This window comes from Neopsephotus bourkii, unplaced genomic scaffold (genome assembly GCF_033783945.1).
Source record: "Neopsephotus bourkii isolate Nb327-2 ecotype Australia unplaced genomic scaffold, CSIRO-AGI_Nbou_v1 NB_991, whole genome shotgun sequence".
NCBI lineage: Eukaryota > Metazoa > Chordata > Aves > Psittaciformes > Psittacidae > Neopsephotus > Neopsephotus bourkii.
In genome coordinates, this window is record NW_026901483.1 from 3,134,859 (window position 1) to 3,159,935 (window position 25,077).

Genomic DNA, 25,077 nt, shown 5'->3' on the forward strand with positions numbered 1-25,077 from the left:
AAAGCAATAACTGTCTGAGGAATATCTTTACGTGCCACAGAGACGTTTCTTTGTTACCTGTTTGACTTTATAATTGTCATCCCAAAATGAATTTAGGATCGATCTTGGTCACTTCTGGTTCTGGCACTGAAATCTGTGATTTTTTTTATGACATCAGTACAGTTGGCTAAATTTGTTTTAGAACTTGAAATAATTGAAATATAAATTGGACAATGTTATTACAAACTTAGCTAAAAACATTGTTACGATTTAACCACAGCTGACAACTAAGCCCCACAGAGCTGCTTGCTCACCACCACCTCCCCACCCCTCCTTATACACTCACCCCCTGGGATGGAGAGAGAATTGGAAAAGTAAAAGTGAGAAAACTTGTGGGCTGAGACAGACAGTTTAATAGGTAAAGCAGAAGTGATACACACAAGCAAAGCAAGGAATCCATTCACCACTCCCCACAGGCAGGCAGGTGTTCAGCCATCCCCAGGACAGCATCATACATAACAATGACTTGGAAAGACAAATGGCGTCCCTCTGGATGTCCCTCTGGTTTATATAATGAGCACAATGCCTTTTGGTATCGAATATCCTGTGAGTCAGTTGGGGTTGGCAGTCCTGGCTGCATCCCCGCCTAACTCCTTGTGCACCCCCAGCCTCCTCGCTGATGGAGTGAGGAGCAGAAAAGGCCTCAACTCTGTGTAAGAGCTGCTCAGCAATAACAAAAACATCTCTGTGTTTCCAGCACAAATCCAAAACACAGCCCCATACTAGCTGCTATGAAGAAAATGAACTCTATCAAACAAAAAAACACAAACAAAACCCCCAAATCTGGAAGAATATTAAAGGAAATCTCTTTCCTCAAAATCACTTCCCAAGACTTTTTTTTCCTTAAAATATTGGAACAGTTGTTCAACTATAAGCAACTTTTTAAAGAATATGATTTCCTAATGCTAAAAGCAATGATGATTTGTGCTGCCTTATGGATCTGCTAATCACAGTAATGAGAAGTTGCTTAGTACTGTAACTGAAATGTAGCCTTCAAACAGTAGATCTTGATTACAGATTCATTTACCTTAAATTGTTTAGGTATTATATGGTCATTATTGTTTTGGTTTTTGAGCAGTGCAATTTTTTCCTTCACACATAGAGGCAATGTCTTCCCATTTGTTACTAAGGAATCCGTATTAAAGTGTATTTTTTTAAGTTTAGTGAAAGTTATCCTTGCTAGGGCCATAGGTCTGTGCAGAATGAGGCCCCAGGGGTAATGCTGATGCATTTCAAATCAATACATTCCTGCTGAAGTAGACCTTGACCACTGTGACATTTTCAGCAAATGAAGAAGTGTGCACACTTCAAAAGTTGTTTTCAATAACCTGCCTGTACAACAAAACAGGTTTTTCTCATTCTATTAACTTTATTAAGCCTGAGATCAGGTTATCATAAACAGGGAGCTTAATTGGCATATAATCAAGGATTTGCCTTGGTTTTTAAACTGACATGAGGTATAGGTTCACTTACCAGTTGCCCTGTCCTAACTTGTTCTTCTGTAATTAAAAAGTAAATAACAGTCATGAGGCTGTATTCTAATCTAGAATGCCAAGGAAAACTGCTTCCTGAAGGTATTTATTATGCATGCAGAATGATTTTAGCAAATGAATGAAATTCAAATATGTGAGGAGAACAGAAAACAGCACTTTCCAAAAGACACTGAAAACTGACCTTTTTAAGTGAATATATTGCAATTAAAATTCTGACACTGATTATGAATAGAAAATCTTTTTCAAAAGTTTACACAGGACACATTAGAGTTACAAAAAGTAATTACAAGTTCAAGGCAAAACAGGGTAGTGCAAGGTGTGAATAGAAGTGTAATTTTAAGACTACTTGGAGAAGCAGGCAGGTAGCTGGTGTATGTTACCTGCCATGGTACTGATCTGGACTCTTTCAGGAAGGGCCCAAATTAATGAAGAATTTCCCGGGAAGTTCCTGTAAGCTTTAGCCTGGATGGCTGTACTGTACCTACATTTTTGTTAACTCAGATTAGTTGACACTTAGGATATTTGGAATAATGCCTACAAGACGTTTTTACAAAGTACACTGGAGAAAGAAGGTGCAGCAGTAAGACCTGTGGGTGTTCCTGTAGTAATCAGTGGAGAGAAGTAAAAGACAAAGCAGGAAATCAGTCCAGAAACAAAAGCGTGTTCCCAGGGCCTCTTGGAGCTTTATCTGAGAATCTGAACTGAAGAAACCAAATAGCTAGGATGTGGATCATGATTTGGATGCATAGGCTGAGGTCTGTTGTGGCTTCAAGCGTACTGCAGTTTATATAGTCCTCAGTTATTCCCGTACCTCAAAAAGCTGAATCTATTTGTTATTTTCCCATCAGTAGTGCTACTTCAGTTCTTAGATTTTGTGTTAAGAACGGTAGTCGTTATTGGGATTTTTTATGTTCTGATCAAAATGGTCTCTTATTCTAGTGCAAACTGAGGAAAAAAAAAACACCACAGTTATTGTGAAGGTACTGAAAAAATCTGCTAGAAGATGCTTATTCCTACCTTTTTAATAGACAGTAATTTAGTGAAGGCTGAGGTGAAGTTTTGTACAATAGAGGCCGCAAAAAGAAACTGAAATAGGTCTCACTAAGTTTCTAGCTCTTCTTCAGACAATGTCTCTGTATTCCTCCCAGGCTACCTTGCTTTCATCCTCTGCAGGCTTCCTTTTTGTGTTTTGAGTTTGTCCAGGAGCTCCTTGTTAGGTTTCAAATTCCCTTCTTTAGTATATACTGAACATTTAGAGCTGGGAAAAGCGTGACTATTTATGTAGTGCATGGAAGTCTAGCTGACATTTGGAGGCAATGTTTAGATAAAATCTCTTCCAAATTTACTTTGACCTTACCTAAATCCACTTTTTCTTTGTATTCTGTAATGAGGGGAGATGAAAGGATGTTAAAAGTATTCCTTTTACTATGCAAGAAATAGTAAAAAAGTTACATATTTCTGTTTTTCTTTAAAAATAGCTCCTTGGAAGTGAGCTTGGCTTCAGGGAAATTGCTACTTGTCTTCTTGAAGAAGATAAAAATCTATTTTTAGGACAGCTTGCAATGATTGTTTAGAGGTGAGAAACAAAGAACTCAAAGTTAAAATCACCAGGGGTGGCCACTACCACAGGAGCAAGTTCTAGAATGCTTAGTGAATCAGAGGAAGCCCAGGAAGTTCAATATTCCCATCTTCATATACAGTCTACAGAAGAGCTGTAATACATTGATCATTCATGGTTCAGGTTAGTCCCCTTAAAAAGAGCACTACCACATGTTTTCCAGTGTGGTCCTTAGCAGGGCTCTCTTAATGACTTTTAAAAGCCTGATAAGCTACAACAGACTAAATACATTTCAGTTTCCAGTATGAAATTTGAGCAGCGGTTGGTTTAAAAAAAAGAAGCCAGTAAAACCTGTTGTCTTGGCTCAGCTGAGCCTTTATTGCTCCTCAGGCAAGCAAAAAACGATACTTTACCTCCATATTTTTTTGTCAACTTCAGGTTTCATTTTAATCATATGAGTTATAAATAGAAAAGAACACAACTTGCATTTAATATCAGGAGGTATGGATGTTGGGGTCTCTTTCTGAGGTTTAGATGAGATTTGTCAGGAAGTGATAAAGGAATGTAATATCTACAAAAAGGATTCTAAATCTAACTTAAGGGTCATATTTCATAAAGTGCTGGCACTGATAACACAGGGAAATATTTTATCTTCATCCTCATGTTGAAATGGTTCCTTTGTTTCAGAGGAACTGTTAAAACAGAGAAAATGGCTAGAGAAGCAGGTGAGGGATTGTGTTGGGTCTGTGAAAAAAAGGTAGCGTAAACATTCTCCATCATTCTCAAGTGTTTGTTTTCTACCTTTAGAACATAGTCCTCATGGTTGATTTAGCAGTACACAGATTATGCTAAAATAAATTACCTACATGTACCGAGGAACTGTAGCTGTATATCAGGTAGTCATAATACAGTGCAAGAGCAGGCTGTTTCAAATAATTATTGTTTAAAATGAAGACACTTTAATCCCTACTCTGTGTTCCAGAGGTAGGTTAAATGTCAGCTCCATGTGCTTATTTGTGTTGGGTGAAAGACCTGATGTGCTTGATGGCCTTTATCTCTGGACTGTTTTTATGCCTCATACAGTGGACACAAGCAACATAAGGCAGGCAGAACAGCAAAGGGTCTTGATGTGTTTTTTCCTAACATTACTATCTTAAGTAGTTGTCAAGCGAATCTTCCATGTAAGTGGGGTGACAAAAAATTACATGTACCTACGGAGCAGAAGAGAGACGGAGTGGTAACAGGACTTGCCTGGAAGGGTGCTTGAAACTTTGTCCTTCACATACTGATTATTAAACTTTTAAATCTTGAATTAATGTTTTACAGAGGGAGCCTTGAATCTTGTACATTTGTGTAGTCTTTCCTGCAATATCATTGCACATGCAAAGGCACATTTACATTAAATTTACCTTTTTAGAAAATGTTTCTTTTCCTGTCTTCTTTCTAAATATTTGAAGTTGCAAAGTTAATACTGTTGTTGCATCTCCACCTGCCATTTGGTTGTGGATGAAATATAAGGAATGGCTTGAGTTTGGGACAGGTTATTAATCTTATGAAAATAATCATAGCATCATAAACAGGTTTTGGTTGAAGGGACCTTAAAGCTCATCCAGTTCCAGGCCCTGCCATGAGTAGGGACACCTTCGTTAGACAAGCTTGCTCCAACCTGGCCTTGAGCACTGCCAGGGATGGGGCAGTCACAGCTTCCCTGGGCACTCTGTGCCATTACCTCAGCACCCTCACAGGGAAGATTTTTTTCCATATCTATAACCTAAAGCTCCCCTGTTTAATGTTCTGGGAATAGAGTATATGCTTTGTTTCTCTCTGATATTTACTTCTTGGGAAGTACTTTACATTAGAGTTAAATTGCTAATTGATTGTAAAGTTTTGAATTCAGTGTTATAAAGAGAAATCAGGACAGATTAGTTATACCTGATCAGACACTAATACGTTGTCTTGATAGATATTCTAAACAACTAGTTGTTATTTGGATGGACAGTTTTTCTCATATCTTCACTAGATGTCATTTGGAAACTAAAACACTTGCTCAGAAGTAAAGACATAGTTCACCACTCCAGATATCCAGGAATGCTGTTCTTCACGTTGTAACTTACACAGCAGCCTAAATGACAACAGTGGGTTTCTTTCACTCATCCACATTTTATCATGTACTGTTTTCAATATACACCATCGATGAGTTGCAGATTGATGCTTTAGGTAGAGTGGGTTGAAAAGATCATACAACTTCTGCTTCTGATGTTGCCTGTGCTATATCATATAATTCCATTCAGAGTTTTTTGCTTCATCCTTAAGATCTCCAGACTTATTGCTGTAATATTATTTGGAAATGTGTTTTAGAACATTGTTTTTGATTGCAAAGGTAATTCCACTAATTCAGCCTAAACATTTCCCTGCTGTACCAAAACAGCACTCTCTTGGCAAAGTTATCTGTTGGGATGATTTTTCTTTTCTGGGACTTTGCAGATTCTAAGCACAGGAGGAGGTTGTCAAACCTGATTTCAGTGGCTGCTTTATGTACTCTAAAGAAATAGTGCTGCCTTAGGCATTTCTTGTTAGAATCCACTCCCCTGGTTATTGTAAAAGCTTTTCAACTTGTCATTTGTCTTGTGTGAATGTTGTAATTAAACTTGTACACAGTATGTTAGTACTAGAAATAGAGTACGTGACTCTTGAACACTGATCAGATAGGTCATTCATCATTGTTTCTTTGATCGATCACTATTTATATTGTAGCTCTTGTTCATTCGCTATTGAAGAGCTTCTAGCTTTCATATGAAGTTATACAAGCTTATTTCTATTATTTTAATCTTTTTAAATCGGTCAGAATCTTATGTATGTTCTGATCTTATCTTTCCTAATGTTAGTATTGCTTATCTGTGTGTCTTCTGTTCTTACATTGAATCCACTTATTAGTTTTTCAGAAAAGTTCAGTTGATAAGCTCTCAACTGTTAAAGCTTCCTATCTATTAACAACCTGTTGTTACTTAGCCAGATATTTTTCTAAGGATCATCTTTTGCACTCTCCACTAATGAAATAAGCAGCTATTATATCCGATGTTGAAGACCAGATAAATGAGAGAATTTTTCCAGCCAGATGAAGTATAGTGTATTGCATTAGAAAAAAGCATAAAACCATAAATGTAGTCTAATATCTAGGTCAGAACTATAATGTCATAATCCTGTGTTCTGTTCACTTCAAAACTTGTTTGAAAGTGAACTGTATTTCATATTACCGGGTGAAGATTCTAATTCTAATTATTTAATAATAGTAATAATAACAATAAGAAGAATAAGTATATGGTAATTTCAAATGGCCCATTAATATAATAGAGATTTGCCACTTGCTTCTGTGTCAGTGGAGAGAACTTTGTATTAGCTGGTGTGGCATTACTCATCACTCATCCATGGTCATTTATCTAGCTTGTCTTTTGCTCCAAAAGGTAGTACTGTGTATGTGCATCAACATTTAGGTGAAAAGTTCGCCCAGTTTGACCATGTTGAGATACATACCCCACATACACCATCCTTTTGTACATCCAAATCTTCAATTTCTGATTTAATTTCTTTTGTCTGATCAAAGGTCTGTTTTTTTGAAATTGACAGTCTAGTTCCAGAGTGCTAATGCTTAGAATATCATACACAACAACTTCGCTTATAGATGTGTGATATGGCTGCTCCTCATTCTATCCATCATAAGTCTATGGAGCTTATGACTGTCTTTTTCATATCCACTTCCATGTTATGGACTACTCTGATTCTTCTTCTTTTTCCCTTCTTCTGTTCTGTTTGCTGTGAGTGGTTGAAAATGGAGGTGGTTAGTTGTCTTGATACCGAAGTTGCCTGCTCACCTCAAATGTGACTTTATTTCTTCGTTGTATCATATTGTTTTTCTCTGTGCCTGTCACTACGCTTGGGGCTTTTTAGCAGTGGAAGAAGCAATAATATTGTTCTGTGGAAGAAAAAAGTTGGTTTTGTCTACATTATCATCATTTAAAGTGGCCAAAATCTGTTGACTAAAGGTATAATTGTGGGACCTGCAAGAGGATGACTTTTACAGTACTAGATAAAAACAAAAAGCCGATCAAGGAGATAGGTGGTAATATGTGAAGTACTTCAGCAAGAGCTGTGGGGAAAGGCTGGAATTTCTTTAGATTTTGTTAAAAAATTTAAATGAAGGCTGACTGAAAATGAAGTTCTTTGTACAGTTCCCACTTCATCACCTGAGGAATTTAAAGTGCAATGCTGAGATTAGACCTAGTATTAATATGAGGAGTTAAAAATCTCCTCTTTGTGTTCTACAGGTTCCTTAACTCATGTGTCTTTATATTGTATATTTTGATATTCAAGCAACAGAGTGGCTTTTAGCAGTTGCAGTAATTAGAGGTGGAGTAGCACACTCAGCAAAAAGTGGAAGGCTTCATAAACATTTATGAAGTATTGAAGGATCTCTGTCTTTTTGAGTAAAGTCTGCCAACTCTTTTAATGAAGATCGAATGATATTGTAATTTTTCTGTGCATAAAATATTCAAACATATTAACTGATACTATGTATTACAGTCACATTCATTAAATGTTTCAGACCTGTTTGATGAGTATTAGTTTGGACAAAGTGTATTCGCAGACTTTTCATTTAGAAACTAATATAATACAGAGGCAACAACAAATCAATGAATGCATGTGTAGGATAAAGAGCACAAAGAAAAATTATAATGTTGTGTGCTTTTGACAAGTTTAGGCATGGCCTTGTAGATGTGAGTGTGAATTGAGAGAAGCTAATTTACTTATTTTGCAGGAGCTTATTTTTTTTCAGGGGTTTAGATGTAACATAATTAAACCTGGTATTTCCAAGTCTTCTGCTAGTTGCTACTCTTCACCTACTCCCTTTCGTCTTACAAGGGAGACAACTTTATGTATGTGTTTGTATATTATGCTAATAGTTTGAATTACCTTGATGTCTAATTTAAATTTACTGAGTAGTTATACTCATCATCATCATCATGTAGAAATCTGAACCAGGTACTGGTTTAGGATTGGTGTGCTCTTATATGAGGTCTGGATTTAGTCTGATAAATCTAAATCTAATAGAGAACTGGAGCAGAATACCTTTTCCATTAATAAGCTGCTTTTAGACTTGAACATTTGAGAGCTTGAGTGTGCATTTAACCTCCTACACTTTGTGTGAATCAGAAGTATTTTACTGTAATGTAAATCTTATGCACAAAGTAATTATCTTCCCACTCTATGATGGGGAAATTTATATTAGCTTGAAGTCTTACAGATGTGACTAAAATGTCCACCTACCTGCCGAGTCTAGTCTGTATTTTAGTTTTGGGTTCTAACAGACGCGTGAACAGAAAAAGAGGCATTCAACAATAGTTTTGTAGCACTGCAGTTCTCTGACCTCTAGTTCTCATACTGCTCTCAACTGTTAATAGCAGACTGAAATGCAAAGGAAGTTAAAGACTTAAATACATGAAAATGAAGTCATCTTTCTACCCAGATTTCCATAATGTACCATGAAGTCCAGCTATTTAAAGCCTACAGGTTAGCTTGGATAGGGAAAAAGAAAGATTTAACAGTTATGGAATTGAGCTATTTAGGAAATGTTATGCCACTTACTTTCACTGCATGATTCTTCTCTCTGTTCTTTCATGATCTTAAAGATCACCCATGGTGCACTGTTACATATGTAGTGTATGGTGTATGTATCCTCCCACATTGTGTAGACAATTGTTTGGGTTTTTTTTCAAGGATTTCATGCATGAAGGTGTAAGGCAACGTATAACTATGTGCAATACTACAATATTTACCTTTGTGCCACCTTTCGTCAGACTTTCCATGTGGGTTGGTTAAATCAAAAAGAAATGACCTGTTTCTACTTCAGGAAAATCTTAAAAGAATTTAACAGCGGAACAGCAGTCATTCACCAGCAGTTGTCTATCTGCATGCTGAAGATGTCATCAATAATGCATGAGATAACATCTCTAAGTTGAAAGAACCAGAGGATTGTCATCAATTTTGCTTAATAGAGCATCATACAAAAACCAGACAGTAATACCTGAAGCACTGACAGCATCCATTACATTAAAATGTACACAGCTCTTATTTGGAAGCGTTATGTAAACTTGACACCACTTCTAGCTTTTTTCTTTCTGAAGTCTGACTTCAGTTGCACTGAGATGAATATTATTTGTCTCCTATTCTCAGAGGGTGATGAGACGGGAGTGATGGATAGTCTGCTGGAGGCCTTGCAGTCAGGAGCAGCATTCAGAGATCGCAGGAAACGAACACCAAGAGGACAAGGTAAGATGCTTTCTACAGACTTTGACCTAGAAACTGAGCGGGCAAAAGTTGTGTTGCAAACGTTTACCAACAGTTTTCACTGAAAACCTTTGAACCACTGTTAGTCACTGAGGTACTCTGTAAACCTTAAGTATAATTAATGTATTGTAAATGGTGCTGTGAAAAAATATTAGCTTCTTACACCAGGAAGAGTTTGGGCATACAGCTGATAGTCTTTTTCAAGCAGTGGTCCTAGATATGTTCTGTTTTGGAAGTTTTACTATGTGTAGTTATAAAAGTCAAAATCACAATAAAGTAGCTTCATTTTCTGGAGGGAGATGATATTATTGTTCTGGACTTAGTCTAGTTTACTGGTTTAGTCTGAGCAATTATTGCTTCCTGAAAAGTTGGTTTTAAGGAAACTGGAGAGAAAGCTAAGCAACTGCATATTCTCTGTATTCACACTTCTGCTTATGCTGTGCCAGTTGCATGCAGTTTGTGAGCTGAATTTACTCTGCATTTACTTTTCATCAAAGCTCATGGCACTATACTGTATTTCCCAATTTTTAAAAATGTCTTACACTAAAGAATATTCTCTTAACAATTTAAAATTTAAAAATTGTCGTTATTTGGCATAAAATCAAAAGCTTATGTTAGCATGTGCTGGCCAAATTGGGTTATCTTGTGAATAAGCCCTGTGTATCTACCTAATTCTCCATGAGCTAGAGTTAGAGTCATGTTGGCTGGTTATGTTTTTTAGAGGACTGGGAGAGTAAAGGCAGATTCTTCTACCCTCCTCCATCTAGCTAGCAAATACGGTATATGGTTATTTTTGTTTGCCATATGCCTGATCTTACGGAAAAAATAAAAAGAAGTTATGTAATATGCTCATACTAAGAAATGAATTTTGCCACAGTTCCAGTATAATTCTTAATTCAGAGCTTGTTTCTGCTCTCAGATCAGAACTGAAAGAATTCCTCGATCAAAATGTGGGGGTTTTCCATATCTTGAAAAATTTCAGTATGGGAGATGGTTTCTCTGTATTGTGGCTTGAGGAGATATTTGTCACCCAGTGGTGACAAAGAAGAGCTTCCCAGAGACCAGAGGAGATTGCACAAACCCTGCTGCAGCTGAGAAACCAGCAAGATGGCTGAGCCTAGTTCGAAAACCAGTGACTCCTCTGCAACAATAGGGCCAGAGCTAGTTCAAAATCCCATTTATTTCTCTTGTGCTTTATCAAAGAAGTCACTTTAACTTCTGTGTGTTTGAAATTTCAATGTGTCAGTTGATATTCTAGTGGGATCTGTCTGACTTTTAAATTTAAGGAGTTTGGGGAATTTTCTGTGAGAAAAGGTTTTGGTTATCCATTGCCAAGCTCTGGCCTACTGCAAGTCTTCTTATAACTGGGTAAGACTATTATGTAAAAATATGGCTATGAAATCTTTTAAGCAGTGAACTGTAGCATTAAAAGAACAGGGGCCGTGTTGCAGCTTCCATCTCTCTCTTTAGAAAATGGAAGGGATGATGACAATTTTCTCATTGGTACCATCAACAGACTCCTAGTGTTCTAGAGAGTTTCATCCTGTGAGAGTTTAGGAAGCAGTTAACTCCATGCCTCAGTGGAAGGAAGGAAGGAAAAGTAAATAAAAGCTGTGGGAAGAAGAGGTTGGGGGATTTCTGGCCTTCCTGGGTCATGTGGTTGTGACTGGCAAGCATACAGCAAATTGTACAGTGTTGTCTATGCACCGTGTAGGAGTTTCCATTATTGATAGCTTGCTGTACTGTCTGTTACCAGCATATATCCTTAACACACAGGAAAAAGGATATAGGTGCTGATATTTTGGAAGTTAGACTTGTACAGCAAAGTTTTGAGCTTAAACTTGTCTTGGTAGCTGTCATAGTCAGAGAAGAAAAATTGTTGCTTTCTGCCTGTTAGGACACAGATTTCATTTTTGTGTGTCAGTTTTGGCTGTTAGTTTAAATCTAGTGAGGACAAAAAATGACTTTTGCTTGCTTGCTTTTTGTGGGTTTATTAGTTATTTGGTAACAGGTAGCCCCTAAAGAAAGCCTAAAACCAAAACAAACTAACAGGACACAAACAAGAAAATGCCCTCAAAAAAATGCTCAGCAATACTGTAAGTTCCCGTGTGTACATTTTCATGTATATGCTCTAAATCTGTCTTGTTGCAAACTTGCTTATTGTGTTTGCATCTACTCAGGGTGAAAATGAAAATTATGGAAGGCTACAGTCCTCGCAATAGTTACAACCAATAGACCATGAAAATCTGGCTTTTTGTATTTCCTTTTTGTTGTATTTCCAGTGGTTTCACGGAGTAAATTTAATTCAAAGGAGCAAACTGTAGCAGCACTGCTAGTGGCACTGTTAATCATTTTGGCTCAAAAAAAACCAACAACCCACAGCTTTCTAAAAGAAAAACCTCTGCAGTGGCGTGTGTTCACTGCTAGCTTTGGGTGAGTAGGTTTGGACCTGTGAGGGATCATCTTATTTGAATCGGAGAACTCCAATTACTGTAAGCTTACAACTACTCCAGAAGAGTGTCATTCTGCCAAAGCCTTTTTTACAGAGGTCACTGCTGTCCCCCACCTTATGTGGTCATGTCTGTAAAAAAAGAGTGAGACACACACTCCCTGGGTAGGAGTTGGAGACAGGAAGGGAATGGAGTTCTGTTTATCTGGAATGGCACCCTGTACTGGGGAGCACTACTCAGTACTGCATTTTCCTACTGGGAAAAAAACTTTTGGTGAAACATACTGACAGGTTCAGAAAAGTAAAACTCATTTAGCATATATTTAACTGCATTGTTTCTGTTGGTTAAACCTGTAAATGTAAAGTTGCACTTTAATGGGTTGCATTGTAACTGTAGACGTTTCCAGTAAAAATGTTTTGTTATCTGGTCATGGTAGTAATAATAAAAAATTCCTGTCCTCTTCCCCTAGTTTTTCTTCCATTGTACTTTTATATGTTCCTTGTTATGTGGACTTTTGAATGTGCAGCAAGTTTGCGTGGTTTTTTTCTCCTAAGCTTATTCTGTATCCTTACTGTTTTCAGCTACAGGATTTTAAGTATAGAGATGATCCTTTGAGTAGATTGCTTTACTCATAGAAGCCATAAAATAATAATTAGAAATTACTTTCAAGAGAAGTTGCTTCCTCTTCCAAAAATATACTTGCTTTTTGCATGTTTTCTAATTCTGAGAATATAATAAAGAATGATATTAGGTGGCATTCATTACAGGGGCCCAGGTTAAAATGTGTGCCCAGCACTACTGTTGTATGAGTTCTCCCTGACCTTTTTTTCTTTGGATCTGGGGTATGATATTAAAAAAGACTTGATTCAGCAATATTTTCTCTCTAACGTTAGTTCAAGCACATTTGTGTCCAGAGGTAAATATTCCAGCATGGTTCTTTCTGTAAAACGGATACTTCTTTTTGCCAAAGAAGTCTAATTTTTTTCAGCAATGTTAATAATAACTAATGTCCTGTCTTATATATATCCAAAGTATTGCAGGGATAATATGTGCCATTATTGCTGTGGTCTTTCACTGCCAGGAAAGCACAGCTATAAGGAAAGTACATGCAGGTTCTTTTTGCTTTAGATTTCAGTGTAAAGTTTATTTATCAAGTATTTAATGTGGTCTGTCAATACACATGTTTTGGGTCATTTTTCAATCCATGCAGCAAAATCAAAACAGTACAGCCAGATGCATAGTAGGCACTATGTAGGAACTTCTGAATTTGACGTCACTGACACTGTTGTTACTATTTCCATATTATCAGTGCACTTGGAGAGTCAAAGAGAAACACTGAACTTCCCTTGTTCAGTTTCAACGTCTGAATCTTTTATGTAATCCATCTCAAGTGCTGCCACCACGTTTTTAACTTCAATAAGATAAAAGGTAGTTCAGGCAATAGAATATTACTGCTTTTTAAAGACTTTTGATAGATTTTAGATGGCATTTGGACAGTTCCTTTAATTTAAAGTGTGTTGTGGCTTTTTTTTTCTTTAATAAAAGAAAGTAAGTGTATATTTGACATAGAAGTTCATCACAATTCTAATTAAAAGGAATTACAGGAATAACCTTTTAGTTTTAGGAATTCTGTCTTCTGCTTGAGGACATAGCTACTCACTTATAGAAGGCTGACTTCTATATTTACATTTGCATTGATTATATTGAATGAGTTCTTGAGAATTAATTAGGTTTCTGGGTGCACAGTACTTATTTGACTGAAACATACTCCAATAGAAATCGTCAGTCAGAGCTTATCTGCTTTGCTGAGAGCATCAGGAATCGTTTTCTATGGGCAGGTCTGTAAATAAACATTTTTGACATGCTTACATCTGTCTGTGGGTTGATGAGAAGATTGGTCAGTGTTCAAATATGTGGTAGGTGCATTTTTAACACATTCTGGTTTTTGCTCAGCTGAAATTGTGTTTGAGTAGCCTAGTTTGTTGCCTTTCACCTGGAACAGTGTGTCATCATCTTTATCATTAAGTATCTGTTATGAAGTTAGAAATATCCATAAGGGATTGTAAAAACGCTAGTCTTGTGTTTAAAAAAACAGTATGTATCTTAAACATATTTGGGCATCTCTTTAAACAACCCATGGTAAACAAATACTCTTCCTGCTGTAATGCTCAGCTGGCATCTCTTAAATTCTTGTTCTTTTACTTTGAGAAGCTGGGTGTTTAAAACCATGTTTGCTACCTCAGTTGTATTATGGAAGGCTTTTGCTTACACTCAGGAATCGTGGACTGATGAGACTTACACATATGATCTGAGTGCTTTGGAATTATCACAACTAGAATAGCAAGAGGTAAAAAAGATGACCAATAATAAACTTATGGGCTTTGCTCTCAAGGCATTATTGTGAGATTCAAGGTTGCTTTTACTGCTAAATATAAATAGGAGTTGTGTAAGGAAAATCTATTCATAGTACCATTCAAACTGAGTCTTAGCATATTACCTTAGTCCAGAGAGCTCCATAAACGGTCTCAAAGCTAGTTAAAAATAGGTATTTGTGCTGTAATCTTTTTTACTGTGTTTGCATTTTGGCTTACAGTTTTTGTAATTAAAGCAGTAATATTAGATAATATATTACTCTTGTGGCTTAGCATGAAAGCCATGGCTGTAGTACACAGAGGTACTGGCATTTCAGAGAAATGCTACTTATAAGCAGGGTGAAGAAGGGAGGGGAAAAGGAACTAAAGCAGACTTTAACCTTCAGCCTCTTAGGGTTTTTAGATGGGTCTATATTTGGCATTGATTTGAATAATTGCTACTGTGTTAATTACGATTCTCTGGAGAAATTATTGAAGATTGATGAGTTGTCTTTCAAATAGGTTCTCCTATCTTGGTATGCATGAGAGTGTTCACATGTTGACAGAGCATGTGTCAAGTACTTAGGAATTTTTGGTAGACAACCCTAAAGAAGTGGTATTTTGAACTCTTGACTTTGTAAATATTGCTGTTGCAATATAATTCAATTAATTGAATTAGACAATCAATAATTAATTAATGCATCTTATTTTTTTTTCTCAGACAAGAATTTACCTGACTAAATAAAGATATGCAATGAAATGCCAATGGCATACACACATTCTGAGCAATGTCCTTCAAAAAGATGGTGTGATGTAATTGTCATTAATCACATCTGAGCTTGTTATTCATCTGAAGCATATTTATGTAACTTATTAAGTTACACAGGTTGAGGAGAGTTACCTGACCCTTGCTTTTAGCACTGCAAATGCTTCAAAATGCATGTCAGATAGTATGAGAAGTATTCCCTGTAAGGTCTTGTACAAAAGAGCTGCATAAAATTTTACACTGAAAATATCAGAACATTTTTCAAGTTTTAGTGTTTTAAATCATCAACATTGGTGTTACTTTTCTCATTAAATTGTCCTAATTTCTTGTGACCAAAGAAATAGCAGAGTACCTGTTCCCTTTTGAAGTCAAAGTGCATTGCCCATTGATGATTGTGAGAATTACATGGTACTGCTGGGGGTTAGGACATTTGTGAATGGCATCATCTAACATGTGAGCTTTTGCCAGGCAGTTGCAGGACTGTGCCAGGTGCTTCAGACCTGGAAACTGAATGTTATATTTGTTTCTTTAAAGTGCTTTTGTCTGTTTCATCCCAAGACTCTGCAGGTATCGGGAACAGCTACAGAGTTCATACAGAGTGTAGATGATGGAATTTCTTGTTCTGAGAGTTCACTTGGCACAGTTCCTTCTGAAGCATTTAAAAGCCTTTAGAATTCCAAAAGCCTTTTTGAATGTCTTATGTAGAACTGAACTATGTAGAACTGAAACAAAGCTTTTCTGAGAATTCAAAGAATTGTTCATAGTAACCAGCATCTAAAAGAGTCATCCAGAAGGAGGCTGCCATGTTCATGTGGTAGAAATTTGTAAGGCCTGTTTCTGGAGGTGACAGGCTGAATTTTGGCTCCATCTGTATGTGGTAGCTGAAGTTAGAGAAACTATTTTACACACAGAGAAAAGATATTCATGTATTCATTTACCAACTACATGAGTAGTAGTGAAGGATATGCAAGGCTAACTTAGTTTTCATTTGGACATTTGAATTCTCTTTGTCAGCAGTGATGCTGTTCTCATCCAATTATTGTGAAACACTTCTAGCTGAAAAATCTGCTGCGGCAGTACTGTTTATTGAGGTAATGCACATGGGCTTTAATATTTTAATATATACATAATGAATGGAAAAGAAATGAAAACCGCTGCTGCAGTGTATGACTTGATAACTGAGTAATTTGACTGACATTAGGTCAGAATGGTTGTTTTGCAGACAGGGCTGCTTTCTATTCCATTTTGTCCTAAGCATGTAGTGAAGAATTGACAGGCCTCTGACCTCAGCACAGAGAGAATGTCCCAGATTTTTAGTAGTGTTTTCCATCTTGACTGGAAAACCCTAATTTGTTTCCTTTCTGGAAAGACAATATTCACCCTGTGGGTTATGATGTAACAGAACAAATCATGGAAAGTTTCTTGTTGCATTATCAGGAAGAAATGAGATTCTCTGCTCATCATACCCAAGATCATAGTGTTTAGTTATAAAGTGTTGATACCATCTTAGCACTGGATACATATTAGTAGTTAGGAAGTTATGTTATTGTGTGAGAATCTCCATTGCTGTGTATTGTCATAACTCGTTTTACTGATGTTTTTCGTTTAATAATCTGTGACAGATTAAATTCAGGATCTAAGACAGGGTGTCCTGCGGCAGAGAGACAGGTAATGGCCAGCAGTCCCTGATTACTGAAAATGATAGAAAAGTTCTGCCAAGAGAAAGGACACTGCACGTGGACTTGGCAGTGTAACCCACCAACTTGCTGCTTTTCTTTTTTCTCTTCTCCATTTACTTTTGCATTTGAAGTCCCTGACACTCAAAACAAAAGTCAAGGTGATTTGAAGGTGCTGTACCATCTTTGTCTTAAGCACTTCCTCCAGCAACTTGTCCATGCATTCTTACAGTACTTTATCTGAAGTACTTTTGCCCTGAAAAACATTAGGTTCTCAATGTTTTACACTCCTTCTCTGGGGGATGGTTTGTTAATAGCAGTTTAATGGTCCTGCCTCACCCCTGTGTTTTATTCTGAAGTCAAAATAAGGCATGGGGTTAAAAGAGGGTATTACTCTGTATTCCTTGTGCTGTCTTTACCTGGAAATCTGAAAGCTCTTTACAGAAGTGGGCACTTACTGTTCCTTCCATCATTTAGCAATGAGTAAACTGTGAGAAAGATGCGTAGCTCTTCATCTTTGCAAGCTGCATACCCAGTACTGGTGCTGAAGGAGCAGTCTTGCTCCAGCAGCTTAGTTTTTTGTTTTGTTTTGTTGTGGTTTTTTCCTAAGCTTGTAATAAATTCACTAATTCAGTGTCCCTTTGTGGCCAGCCCAAACCTTTCTTTGTCTCCCCAGAAGGACTGTTCTTCATGCAGCAAGCTGTACATAAGGCCAGAATCTATTGCAGGCAAAAGGAGGCTGAGCAGCGGGTCTGAAGCCAGCCAAGTGCCAGGGACTTTCCTAAATGCTCTTTAGATTTGGCTAAGGTGATGCTGATTCCAGCCCAGTAAAGGTCTTTGGAGACTCTGACACACTGCACTAGTGCAACTCTATTGGCTACTGAGCAACCTGCAGTGTGGCAAGGGCAAGTTCATCCGTCTGCAAAAGACTCTATAGGCATTTATTACTTTTTTTTTTTTTAATAGTTGAAGGAGTAAAAAGAACTGCAAACTTATATGTGTATCAAGAAAATAAGTTAAAAAGCATTTAGTAGCATCCTTTTTTATTGCTCTTTTAGGAGTCCTGAAATTATGCATGTAAGTTTCCTGGGGCTTAGTATGGAATGATGCATTATAATTACAGTGGAACTAGAAAATATCTCTGTAGTATTCCTAGTTTCATGCATTTTTGTGTACAGAAACATTTGGAAATAAAAAAAGTTGAAATATTCGAACCAGAACTGTATAGTTCTCAGCTATGTGGAAAACATTCAAACTAATGGCATGATTTGGGAGACAGACTTTTTAGTAGAATATGTTGAAATAGGACAAGTGATCATGGTTTTCAACTAAAAGAAGGTAGGTTGAGACTATAAGCAAAACATTTTTTATGCTGAGGGTGCTGAGGCACTGGTACAGGGTGCCCAGAGAAGCTGTGGCTGCCCCATTCCTGTAAGCGTTCAAGGTTGGACAGAGGGGCTTGGAGCAAGCTGCTCTAGTGGAAGGTGTCCTTGCCCGTAGCAGGTCGGAGCTGGATGAGCTTTAAGGTCGCTTCCAGCCCAAACCAGTCTGGGATTCTATGAAAATGCACAATCACTTTTTAGGAAAGGGTCATAAACAAAACTGAACATTCTTAAGTGTGGCATCAGCTTCTGTCAGTATCATGTTTAATGGGGAAAATGAAGCTTATAAGATATCCAAAATGTTACTCTATGTGTGTATTTATAAAATCAGGTGGAGTTACTCATTGTTCAGTTGATGGAATCATTGTAGATAACAAGTGTGCTTCATCTAAACAGAGCAAAATCCTTACTTAGGGGCAAATTTACCTAGAACAAACACTGGGTGTGTGTAACTGCAGAAATGATGAGACTTGCTGGGTACTATGCTTGTTACAGACCCTGGGCAAATGCTGCCTTTTGCCTTCTTTTCTGTTCTGTTGCAGACCATGTTTCTGTCTCCTTATAGTTTAAATATCTTGCTTATTTCTTGCAGAGAATGAGAACTCTTGTTTTATTTATGTTCAGCCCATTCCTTGTATACCTTGTTGAGATTTATTGCATGCTGTGTTTGGTGATGTTTTTGTAATGGCCAACTTCAGCAGTTGGTTGAATGCCTTTTTTTAGGTAAGTCAGCTGAGACTAATTTGACGGTATTACTATCTTTCTTCTCAGAAGTTTCGCCAACAGGGAAGGAGCTCACATTTCTACCTTTCCTTTTCCCCAGTTTGTTGTTCTCCATAGCAGTCAGTAGAGAGCTGAGAAGTTCAGGTGTATTAATCGATCCCTTATAAACACTGCCTGTCAATATTTTACACTGTTCACTGACTTGTGTAATTCTTATTTAGCTTAATTTTCACAGAAGACTGTTTCTACACAAACATTAATAATTTCTGATGAAAATATGCTGGAAGTTTTATGATGCTGGTCAACTTTCCATGTTCCTATTAAGATTTTAATGCAAAAGGACAATTTTTAATGTATTTTTAGCATACAGTAATGAATGCTTAAGCTACTGAACTGGAAAGTGCTATTGCAAATACAAAGAATGGAAGTCAGTGATAGACAATAGAAAATGTCATGAAATGGAAGAGTATGCCTGTGAAATATAGTTTAGCTGAGGAGGCAAACTAGTCTGAATGATAGATAAGAGTTTATATGATCCATGTTATTTTTTCTATGCTTAATCTTTTACTAATATTATGATATTAATTAGAGACATGCCACCAAAAAATGTACTTTGACCTTTATAGCTTCTTATTAGACGAGGAAAATACTATCATTTTTGGCATATAGATTTTGTAATATCAACTCAGCCAGAATTCGATTTTGTTGATGCTTCTAGGAATATCGGGGTAGATAATTTTAGGAAGGTATTTTGTGTATTAGCAAGTTGTCGGCTAGACTATGATTTTTTGCATCTTTCTGCAAAGCATCTTTGGCCAGTCATTCATAGTATATTGGGCTTAAAAGGCTACAGGTCTGACTTTGCTGGGCAGTACATTTCCTACTGTTGTGCTGCAGGCAAGTTTCAATTTCAGGGGGCATGTTGAGGCCTGGTCAACCAGCATTTTAAACACAGCTTCACGTTGGTAACTCCATTAAATTCCTGAAACTGTGGCACAGGTGGTTTCTCTAATTACTGCACATTATAACCACAGCATAGTGTAGCTGAGCTATTACATTTGTAATACATGTAGCTCCAAAATGGAGCTCTCATCCTAAAACCTCTCAGTGCTAGTTAATGGTAATATATTTATATTGCTGGATTCAGTTTGAATACTGTTACATTTTAAAGGGTATTGCAATGCGATGCTACAATTTTAATGATGAATAAAACCAGATATGAGAAATTGATGATGTAGGTTGTTAATAATTTCAATAGTGGCATACTTTGAGTAACTTGAATTCCAAATCCTAGAATGAGCTACATTCTATAAAGTTCCAAGCTTGAAAAACTTAGTTTTGTTTAGTTCTCTTCAAAACATAATGCAGAAAGTAATCTTTGATGTGAGTTCTTGTGTTTGTCTCAGTAGATCTCTGTATATTACACTCCTGATTGCTTTTTTGAGGAAAAAGTGACATAGGCTATAAGATTCTGTGAGTTTATAACTAGTATATCAGTGGAGGCATTAGCTCATCCTCTTTTGCCCTCTCATGGAAGTATATAATATCATAATATTGTTATTTAAAACCATATACATACTGTACAGTGGCTTCCAGATGGATGCCTAAAAATAAGAAACTGGAGTTCTTTATTAGATCTGTGTTTACTTCTCATTTTCTCTATTTCTGGGGATTTTTCTTCCATTTCCTGTTAATGCATTAGGTATTTCAATTCTTTCTCATCCTGTTCTGGAAGAGGATTCTATTTAAATAATTTCAAGTCAGGTATATGAAATTGTACAGCAGTGTCTGTGCGTTTGTAACTCCATGAATATAGTACTGGAGTGCAATGTCAGCCTTTCTGCATCTTTTCTTACAAATTTAAGTTACAAAGGAAAACAGACACATCACACTGAAATAGGGAAAATGTTTGGTTATTATGAGCGGTTTTATTTCATTCTAAAGTGAACAGATTTCTAAAATAAAATGATGGGGGAGTGAGGGGGAATCCTACTGACTGTTCCTACAGGAGCTTATCTTCTTCCAAGTGTTTACAGTGCGGTTTCTTTAGAGACCTTGGAACTCCAGTGATACCATTGATGGCTTATGAGACAATATGCAAGGTAAAACTTCAGTTCACCACTTATCAGGGGATGTGTGAAGTCTCTTGGGCTGAAAGGTTCCTTAGGTCAGCCTATAGAAGCTGTCAGTCAGACTAAGCTGACAAGAGCTTCCTCAGTAAAAGAGAGAGGAGGAATAATACAGCTTTAAGGAGGTAGATCATTTTCCTTCTGTGCTCAAGTTACATTGTCAAATTATGTAGCTTTAAGCTGTGCAAGAATTATGGATAAGATAGCATTGGATGGAGGACACAAAAGGTTCTTATGATTTCATAGAGCATAAGTTGATTTGAGAACAAAAGCAATTCTCACCGTTCCTGGGAGCTGATTAAAATCTAGCAAGGTGTTGAATCAACTATTTGGAAATTAATTCATGCTTTTCTTACCAAATAAACCCAAACCCATATGTGATGATCAACTCCAGAAAAAAATATTTTACCATTTTTTCAGGCATTCCAGAGGCCTTCCCTAATTTATTCCCTGCTCTTTACACCCCTGGTGGATTTGACAGAGTGTGTTTTACGTAAAAATCTTCTTTACTAGAGTGAAAACCTGAAGGGGAGTTTTACTTAAAGTTTCATTTCTCCTCCTAATGGATGAGCACTCTGAAGGAAGCTTGAATTATGTTTAGGGAGTATTTTGAGTATTTATTTTCTGTTGAAATAATATAGAGCCTATTACTAAGGAACATACATTTCAGAAAGATACCTCTTCACTGAAGGCAATCATGATTTTAAAGCAGTAGCAATATGTCATCTCAGTGAACAGAGTTCATATCTTATTTCTGTGCTGTGCTTAAACTTAGGAAAATCTTTTAAGATGTATTGTTGAAGAATTAAGGAGTTTTGTAGGTGACAGGAGAGATTTTAGGGGTGTGTATAAGATTTTAAAAAGCTGCTTTAGCAGTCTGCTGGACTTGCCTGTCTGTTAGAGATCCAGTTGTTAGAGAAGTAGCTGAAAGGATGAAACACTCAAAGACAAAAGATCCAATGGAACATAAAACCTGCAGAGAAACTGATTTTCATCTTGTTGAGACACAGTCCAAGGTCTGCCCGAATTCCTGTCATTCTGGCCATGTAAGGTATAATGGAAGATAAAATTACATCATGACAGAAAAACAAAAACCATTTTGTACTTGAGTATCAATTGTCAGGTATTGAAGACCTCATCCACCACAGACGTACTTGTATGGGTGAGCCGGGAGGTAGGGCTGAGGTGGATATGCAGTTGACCTTGTCATTTGGTATTAAGGCCACACATTTGCAAACAACACCTGGGTATATAAACAGCCACTGAAATGTTTATCCCTTGCCTCATGGGGTAAGATGGTGTGTGTGAGAGAGAGTGCATATGCACATGTGTATACTGCACATGTACATGCGTAATATGTACAGACTTGCTGGTAAAAAATGCCCTGAACAGCTTCGATACTGTAACAGTCTGTCAGTTTTTTGTTTGTCTTCCAGAATAGCACAAATGATGTGGGTTTTTTGCTTTGCTGGCACATCACAGGAACATTTAATGTTCAGAGAGCTTTCTGAAATTGTCTCTATGATTCTTTTTTTGCACTGAAGCTTCACATAGTATCAAGACTGTTTTCGAATTGTCACTGATAGTTTTCTGTCTACAGGTCATTAGATGCCATCCTTTGTAGGTTTTGTCTCCTGCAGAACTTTGGCAACTAATGCTCTGTAATTTCCTGTGATTGTTTCGTACTTGCTTTGTCTGTGTACCTGCTGTATGATTTTCTTTCTGCATGAATACAATAAGCTTTCATAAATAAAAGTAAAACATAACATTAAGCAAGTTATTATAGGGCAAGGGAAATGACTAACAAATATAAAGCACCTTGTGTTTCTTACTAAGCAGTTGCTCTTGTTCTGTTTGAAACCTTTTGGAGCATGGCATTTGTTCAGCTGCTGTACAGGCAATTCTTCTGCTTGTAGTGCAAGGCCTGGGTTTGCAGTGCATTCTGCCCTCCAGGTGTCAGCAGTACCAGCTTCAACGGGGTTTGCAATTCTCTTGTGTGGCTAGAATCCTGGACTTGGGAAAATCTGATGACATTTTCAGAAAAGCAAAGCTTTAAATTGTCAAAGGTCTCTCTAATTAGAGATAAAATTTGATATTTTTTTATTTTAAAATAAACTGAAACAACAAAATCCAAAAAAATATTTTAGTGCCCTCAGCTCCTGGAGGTATCATCTGGCTTTTGTAGTCATGAATAGAGTTGTTAGCAAACCCAAGAAGGTAGTCAAGACATGACAAAAAGAGCTTGGAATCTGTTCAAATTTCCATGTGCCTTGGAATTTTCCACATTCCCAAAACACGTGTTCCATGCCCTGCAGTTTCTTTACAGTTTATTTGTATTGAAGAACAGAAAGATCAGTATAAGCTTGGATATTCATGGTTTTTGTGCCAGAGATGCTTAATAAACTTCCATATCTCTACTGTTTCTTAAGAGTTATAATCTTTGTTTTACAGAAATTGCTGAACTTATTTTAATGATTCACAAACTTTAAAGAGGTCAGCTTCCTTCACTGTGGACCTGTGATAAGGTGTCTGTGACTCACTGTTGTTCAGGCTGCAACATGGAATGGTTTTCAAATTGCAGCTCTATGAAAATAGGGTGGGGGAAAAAAAAAGTGGGAATACAGGGAGGTGATCTTGGCAGTCCTGGGGTAATGGTAAAGGTCTTTTCCAATCTTTGGTTTTTATGATGTACATGTCTCTTTTTTTATGATGTAGTGCAGAAAAACTTCAGACTGTCTCAGAGTGAAATGCAGTGTTTTACTCCAAATTCTTTATCCCTTTGATCCCTTTCAGTTGTGTCTTCTTGTAGTGATGTGTGCTGGGGAAATCATCCTAATGCTGCCAAAAACCCAGAACACTTCATAAGGAAAAATGATGTCAGACGATTCTTAAAATATTCCTAAAACATCAGAGAGAAAGTTTTCTGCAAAATACTGCTAATAAAGCAATGTTACTCTGAGAATTACATAGACAGAAGTGTATAAAACCTGTGGATTTGAATTGCACATTGACATCTTTAAATAGAATGGCCATAGCTTTAGACTGGTAAGGACTTTTTTATTAAGTTACTTAGAAATGGACCGAATAAGCACAGTACGAAGAATATGTTTGGAGAGTATTGTTGGAACACTTGTGTTTTAAAGCATAAAACGCTTTTGTAGGGCTTTGGGTTACCAGGATTTGAATATGACACACCTTGTTTTAACTGAAAGGGGTAACTTTCCTTAAAATGGGATTTTTTTTTTTTCCTCCGGGGATTAAGGAGGAGGATAGTGGAATTAATGACAAAAAGTAGATTTAGAAACAATGCTCAGACTTCCTCAGACTGCAACTGTATATTTTTTGAGACAGGTCTTTTAAATGTAGGTTACAATGCATTGCCAGGTTTTGTATATAACTTCATTGGTGTTGCAAGCAGTGCCATGAATACAGAAGCATGTTGTGGGAAAGGGCTGCTTCTGCTTCAGTGATGTACTTTATATTCCATTTTTCTTTTGGTAAAATGTTAACATGTATTCCTTCCTAAAGCATCATTTTTACTTTTAAGTGGAAAAAAAGAGAAAATTTTAATCTCAATAGAAACAGCCTAAAAACAAGAGATAAAGTGCAGCTCCAGCTAATAACAGGTTGCATTTAATACAGAAGCAGCTACCACTTCCAGTGTAGATCACCCATATAGTTGTTTCAAGTTTGTAGGAATGTTTAAAAGCAGTTGAAATCCTGAGCTCAATTATTTGATTATAAAACCAGTGACAAATAGTTACTGAATTTTATTTTATTTTTAAAAGAGTAACTCTTTACCAATTAAATTCACAGCTGGTGTTATATATAGAGTGCATCAGGTATTGAAATACAAAGTGCTCTGGCTTATCTTGCTAAAATGAGCTCGAATATTTGGTAGTTGCATTGATGTAGGTGGCGAAGTGATCTGTTCACTTACTCTTCTGTTAACTGCTCTTTAGTAACTGAACAGAAGTAGAAATGAGTACTTGAAAGGCAAGTCAGTGTTGTAAAGCAAATGCATCACCTGTTGGAGATAAGTATGTGCATGCAAATGAAAATCCTTTATAATGGAGTGACCCTTAGCTCCTAACAAGGGTTCACTTCAAGAATTGCTGTGCATGACAGCAGAAATCCTTTCCTTAGCTTGGACAGATCTGTTTTTTTG

General features: G+C 36.9%; 1 protein-coding gene across 4 annotated transcripts in view; it reads left to right on the forward strand.

Moving 5' to 3' along the window:
- Window positions 1-25,077, forward strand: part of DIAPH2 (diaphanous related formin 2) — a 231,672-nt gene that overhangs the window by 157,994 nt on the left and 48,601 nt on the right. For 3 of the 4 annotated variants that reach the window (XM_061359689.1, XM_061359691.1, XM_061359692.1), the window contains one exon: window positions 9,319-9,964. In XM_061359689.1, coding sequence (XP_061215673.1) covers window positions 9,319-9,497 — 179 coding nt within the window. In that variant the 3' untranslated portion in view covers window positions 9,498-9,964. Of the gene's footprint in view, window positions 1-9,318; window positions 9,965-25,077 lie in introns of those variants that run through there. The other variant, XM_061359690.1, reaches the window with a different exon arrangement.